At 36.9% G+C, this 6538-nt stretch overlaps 1 protein-coding gene across 1 annotated transcript; it reads right to left on the bottom strand.

The window, feature by feature from the left end:
- Nucleotides 1–208: 208 nt before the first annotated feature.
- On the bottom strand, nucleotides 209–6538 carry LOC115974517 (ABC transporter B family member 13-like). Its single transcript, XM_031094917.1, has 10 exons — nucleotides 6159–6538; nucleotides 5276–5330; nucleotides 4985–5160; nucleotides 4687–4887; nucleotides 4169–4428; nucleotides 3769–4082; nucleotides 3406–3629; nucleotides 2275–3058; nucleotides 1899–2140; nucleotides 209–1683 (listed from the first exon to the last, which is right to left on the bottom strand). Exons 1-10 carry the CDS (start codon nucleotides 6423–6425, stop codon nucleotides 460–462), a joined length of 3747 nt encoding a protein of 1248 aa, XP_030950777.1. The 5' UTR covers nucleotides 6426–6538; the 3' UTR covers nucleotides 209–459.

Below are 6538 nucleotides of genomic sequence, written 5' to 3'. Positions count from 1 at the left end.
TAGTTTCTCTTGTAATAATTGCAATCTACCTCCTGTGGGTCTGGACTCTGGAAGCATGTAGGTGCGATTGTTGTATTACCTTTTATTCTTAATGAAATTGCGGTTAAAAAAAAGTAAGTATGATCTCATAAGTGTAGATGATGTCAAGCTTAAGTGGTTAAATCACATAAGGAATAAATAAAATCACATAAGGACTATAAAAGCTGTATTTATTCAAATTTCAAAGTTTTATCCATCTCATCTAATAATGTATAACAAAACTTCTAGCATATTAAACATGCAATAATTGTATTATCAACAGTTTCTTGGAAAAGCTCTGAAAAACAACATATGCTGATATGCATGTGTACATCTTCTATAGTATTTCATATTAAATACTTCATGCTTTAAGATTATGCACAGTTTGTTATCTGGGAAATTCTTGCTACCAAAGTATCATGTTTGGCTTTTACAATCCAATTAACCAAGTACTTGAGCCTTCTTTTCCTCTTGTAGATTGACTAGTTGCTTATATATACTGCTTGGTTTTTTAGTGAGTTGCTCATGGCTACCAATTTCAGCCACCCTCCCAAATTGCAACACGGCAATTTTGTCCGCTTCACGAATAGTTGACAATCTGTGTGCTACTAGAATTGTTGTTCTGCCCTTCATAAGCTTGTCAAGAGCCTCTTGAACTTGCTTCTCAGATGCTGTGTCTAGTGCACTAGTTGCTTCATCCAAAAGAAGAATAGAAGGGTCTTTCAACATTGCTCTAGCAATTGCCACCCTCTGCTTTTGCCCCCCTGATAACTGCACTCCCTTCTCACCAACCTGAGTTTTGTACCCTTCAGGCATTCTACTAATGAATCCATGAGCATTTGCTGCTGCTGCAGCCTTCATCACCTCAATTTCTGATGCCTCCTCCTTTCCATACTTGATGTTTTCATAAATTGTAGTAGAGAACAATGCTGGCTCTTGCTGAACCAAACCTATTTTCAGTCTTAATGATCTCAAGTTTAGGCTTTTAATATCACATCCGTCAATCAAAACTTTCCCAAAAGTGGGGTCATAAAATCTCATTACTAGCGTTATCACAGTACTTTTCCCCGATCCACTTTGGCCTACTACAGCAAGACTCTTTCCTGCTGAGACTTTCAAGTTCAAATGCTCAAAAATGGAGATATCTGGCCTCGCTGGATACTTGAAACACACATTCCTAAATTCTATATCACCTTTGACATCTGTTACTACATTTGAGGTAGGATTATTGGGGTGGATAACTGGTTTTCTTTGGAGAATACTGAAAACTGACCCAAGTGCTTGTGACCCTTTTACAATGTCAGGGGTAAGAGCAAGTGTTTCTGCTATTGACAATGCTGTGATTATCAAAACCATAAAGGATTTCATGATGTCTCCGAAATTTGATTCTCTATGCTTGAGTAATACTGATGCATACCAAAGGCCAAGTGCATAGGAACAGTATGCAAAGAACTGAGATACAGCATAGCCAAAACCTGATATATGGCCTCGTACAACTGCTTGTTTGTTTGGTTTGTTTAGTTCAGAGGCAAACTGCATTACGATCCGGTCTTCAGCACCAAATGCAGCAACTGTACGTATGTTTGCAATTGCTTCACGTGCCACAGCAATTGCTCTAGAATAGGCACGACTGTAGTCTCCTCCAAATCCCTTGAGAAATAGTTGCTGCAGATAAAAAGAAAAGCAAATATAGAAGGGATATAAGGACATAAACCAATTAATTAATTGAAATGTTGTTCATGAGAAACCAAAAAAAGAAGAAAAAAATCAGTGTGTACAAAATTTCAAGAGGTGATCAAGAATACTAGATGGCAATGACAACAAGTACATGTGCTTGAATAATTCTCATTGTTAACTGTATAATGGTTTCCAAAATTTACCTCAGTAATCGAAGCTCCAATAAGCAGGGGGAGAGAGGCAACAACAACAGCTGCTATTCGCCAACTTAACATGAATGCAATTACAAATGCAGTCACAGTCAGTGCTACATTCTGCACAATTGTGGATAGACGGTCAGCAAGAGCACTTCTTACTAATGTTGCATCTGCTGCTAAAATTGATGTCAGTGAGCCTGTATTATTCTCATCGAAATCAAACCAGCCGACTTCATTGGAAAGGATAGCTGCAGTTGAAGAAAGACATATAGTTCTTAATTAGAATGAATGATTATATTTTGAACATGCATGTAGCTGTTATCCTGAGTGAAGAAGATTATTAATTTTGATAATTGTAGTTTTATGGTGAAGAGACAATAACCTGAGAACATTAATAATCGAATACGAGTGGTGAGACGCTCTCCCATCAATGTATAGAAATAGTGTTGCAATAGATAGATAGGAATAGTAATAACTGCCACTCCAACAAATATAAGAGCTACCCGCTGGATTTCATCTCTCATTTGAGAAAGATCAGGAGAATAAAATGCAGTCAAGATATGTGTGATTCCAAAGGCAAACAGAGGAGCTTCCATGCCAGCAAGAACTGCGCCCACTGAGCCAAGTACTGCATAAGGCCACTCTGGAGCATTTAGTTTTAGTAGTTCCCAAATCGATGGAGTGTGCTTTGATGGGGATGAGTTTTGATCACTTGGCTGCATTTCACTTGTAGTCTGATATTCTCGAAAACTGGAATGCCTTGAACTTTCAGAACAATCTCTAAAGCTGGAATGCCTTGAACTTCCAGAGCGAGATATTGAGCTAGGATCTTTAACATTTTCTGTAACCTGCAAGTTCACCAGAGTTGCATACTCACCGTCCTTGGATATTAATTCCATGTGGGTCCCACTTTCAACAACCTGACCATTCTTTAGCACTATGATTGTATCAACATCTCGTACAGTGGATAGCCTATGTGCAACTATGATTGTTGTCCGATTTGACATTATTTTATCTAGCGCTTGCTGCACTATGAGTTCTGATTCTGCATCAAGAGCACTGGTGGCCTCATCTAGAAGTAAAATCTTGGGGTTTCTCAGCACTGCTCTTGCAATTGCAATTCTTTGTTTTTGCCCTCCTGAAAGCTGTGTTCCTCCCTCCCCAACCTGAATTCAACAACCATCAAACTTGAGGATCGGACAACATATTTGCCAAAAATAATGAGGTTATGATCATGTTCCAAGATTGTCTTCTAAATGTAGTATACCATAATAAAACTTTATTATGATCAACATAATAAAACTTTATTGTTTTCAGTTTACTGAAAATGAGGTGGTTTGAAAAAGCTTTACCTAGGAAAAAAAGTAAGTTAAAAAAGAAACGGAAAAAAAAAAAAAAAAAAACTTTCAAAATGTGCAGTTTAAAACTGTTTTACTGAACGAGCACTATGTTTCATTATATGAAAAATGGACAATGAGCGGTACACTTGACAAGGGCTTGCAATAGGACACACCTGAGTATCATAACCATCAGGTAATCCTTCAATGAAAGAATGTGCATTTGCAGCTTTGGCAGCTAGTATAATCTGATCCATGTCTGCATCTTGTTTACCAAACAGAATATTTCCAACTATAGTTGTTGCAAATAATGCTGGTTCCTGGCTAACCAATCCCATTTGTTCCCTCAGCCATTTCAATTCAAGGCTCTTGAGATCATGTCCATCCAACAGTATGTTACCTTGTACATTTTCAGGCATAAGCCACATGAGCTTTCGAAGTTTAATAATTTACATTCAAAAGTCAACTAGTGAATTTTCCTACAATCACAATTTGGACTCTAAAAATAAATAGTCTCTGCTAAGGTGGGCATTACATACCTGAAGTGGGTTCATAGAAACGTTGAACCATGGAAATAATAGTGCTCTTTCCTGAGCCACTTGGACCAACTACTGCAAAGGTCTTCCCAGCAGTAATTGAGAAGCTCAAATTTTCAAAAACCAAACTGGATCGTGAAGGATAAGCAAAACAGACCTCCAATAATTCAATTTGACCAGCTACTTTTGACAACACTACTCTAGCATCTGATGTTTTAGAAGACTTGGAATCTGTTTCAATCATGCCTATGATATTGGCAGCAGCCGCCTGGCCTTTCGCAATGGCAGCAAGGTTTGGCATTGCTTGACCGAGAGCACTACAAAAAAAGAAGTTTGTTTTTAGTCTAAACAAAAATATAATGGACCAGTTATACCTGCAAACATCTTTAAAAAATGGACTTACAATCCACTGAAGATGACATTGATAATTGTCGTGAACGCTTTTGCTCCATTTGTGTCCCGATGTCTGACAAGTATGCCGGCATACCAGAGAAGCAATGCCCACGCACAAAATAAAAGGCCATATGTAAATCCTACACCAACTCCTTTTGCCAAGCCACTCCTCTTCCCTAGTTTAAGGGCTCTATTAAGTGATTTGGAGTATGCATCAATTGCTTTGTCCTCTCCTACAAATGAGTACACTGTACGAACCTGTGAAATAACCTGAGCCATGCAAAAGGGGAGAGGAAAAGAAAAGAAAAAAGTGTTAAAGCCAGAACACATGAGAATCAACTCAATAATCAGATGAGGTGTAATTAGATAAACAATCAAATCTATGCTGATATGCTTTATGCTATTTGAAGATAACTGCCATGTTAAAATCCAGCTTCAGCACAGAGGTAACAACTATCAAATGTCCTCATTAGTATTTGCAACAATTCAATGGGGGTAGCAGGAGATGTTTTAAAGGCAATTGTTTACCTCTTCTGCAACTTTTCCAGCTTCAGCATAAGCAGCCTCACCTTTTTCTGATAAGGTAGACATGATAATAGTATAAGCCCCCCCTGCGAAAGCTATCAATGGAACAACAGCCAAGGTGAGAAGTGTAAGCTGCCATACTGATGCAAATCCAACGGCAAATCCAACAATGAACTGAGAAATGTAACGCAGAGCATGACCTGTCTGCATTAAGATACAATATAATCTTATTCATTTTTAAAATCCAATGCCAAATTTGTTCCGTATATCATCAAGCATAGCCATTTGTATTATGATATACCTTGTCACCTATTGCATCCTGCACTAGTATTGCATCACTGGAAATGTGGTAAATAATATTTGAATCTCTGGCATCAGTGTCAAAGAAATTGATATCCTTGTTTAAAACTGATTGAAGATACTTCGTTCTCAAACGAGCAGTTTGCCTCTCTCCAGTTTGCATCCATAATGCAACACCTGAAAACATCAAGTAAACAAGGATGCTTACACTGAACTAGGTGAAAAAACCAAAGCAGTTGGCAGGAAAGGATAACAATGCCAGCCAGATTAGACTTAGTATCATCAGACATACCTATCCATGCTGATGCCAAAACAATGACTCCAAGATAAACTAAGTACAGAGAATACTGCAAAAACACAAAAGTTCAGATACAATTGCAGTACAAGTGCATATATAAAAAGGATATTAATCCTGAATCATTATGTATATTCTAACATTGAGTGCTACTTCTTTCCAAACTGATATACATTATAAAACAATGGTTGGGCAAAACTCAAAATTTCTAGTGCAGACTGCTTTTCAAAACCCTTTATAATAATGAATTCTTAAGTAAAGTGATAAAATTACCAACTGTTTCGAAAGCTTAAACTTTTAGGAAATTATGAATATAATCTTTTAATCATTATTCTAGTTTCTAACATACACAAAAAATAGCCCTACTTGAATCACTCTTTAATTCTAGTAGTTGGACAAGCTGGGAAGATATCAACTTGAATTCATCTTGGTTAAATACCCTTTTAAATCCAAAATTGTCTCTCATCCTTCTATATCATTTGGCAAATTTCATAACAACTTTCTAAAATAGTATAAGACTTCCTTATTTCTTTATATAGAAGAGGTGAACATGGGCATTCTGTACCTCACATGCAAAGTATCAACTATGGGTAAACATCTTGCTAAACTTGTTAGACACATTAGGTTCTCCAATTGAATTCGAACACTGTAAAACACAAATTATGTTATCTTTTCTAAGGACCATTAATTCAATTGGGAAACTTAATGTAGTGCGACTAATTTATGTACCTAAGTTTTACCCCGAGAATTTATCCATTTTGACCCATTAGTTAGTAGTCTTACTTCATTCTAATTTTTAAATGAATTCCAAAAAAAAAAAAAAAAATAGTACTAAAAGGTAATCCAAAATTCAAAATGAAGGTGTCAAAGTTCCTCGTACCTTGGAAACCTGTGAAGACAATTTGTGAGGATTCTTGGACAGATGTCCTAAAGAATCAATCATACGACCAAACAAAATAAAGAACACAGGAAGTGCAGCACCATGGATGCAAGCCCCGACACTACCGAAAAACATCAAGACACAGTCAATTTTATCGGCAGCAGCAAATAGGCCAAGTAATGAAACACTCTTCTTTTTGCTTGCATTAGATGTATCTTCCATTTTTACAACTGGGTTGGAACTGGAGGAAAGATTCACTTCTTCCATGGAAAAATGTAGACCAAAAGTTGCAGAGACAGTTAAGAGTGATAACAGAAATTGGAAATAAAGCACGTAACGCTCTTTCTTTTCATGAAAAAGCTTGAAAATGATGGCAATAT

This window comes from Quercus lobata, chromosome 2 (genome assembly GCF_001633185.2).
Source record: "Quercus lobata isolate SW786 chromosome 2, ValleyOak3.0 Primary Assembly, whole genome shotgun sequence".
NCBI classification, from domain to species: Eukaryota; Viridiplantae; Streptophyta; class Magnoliopsida; order Fagales; family Fagaceae; genus Quercus; species Quercus lobata.
This window is presented reverse-complemented; position numbering and strand designations above follow the sequence as displayed.

Excerpts from the sequence above, each read along its gene's own strand:
- LOC115974517 (XM_031094917.1), bottom strand. The coding sequence starts at position 6,425 with ATGGAAGAAGTGAATCTTTCCTCCAGTTCCAACCCAGTTGTAAAAATG. Across the intron at positions 5,161-5,275 it reads TTTGGCATCAGCATGGATAG|GTGTTGCATTATGGATGCAA; the intron begins GTATGTCTGATG and ends TGATGTTTTCAG. Across the intron at positions 4,888-4,984 it reads AGGATGCAATAGGTGACAAG|ACAGGTCATGCTCTGCGTTA; the intron begins GTATATCATAAT and ends ATCTTAATGCAG.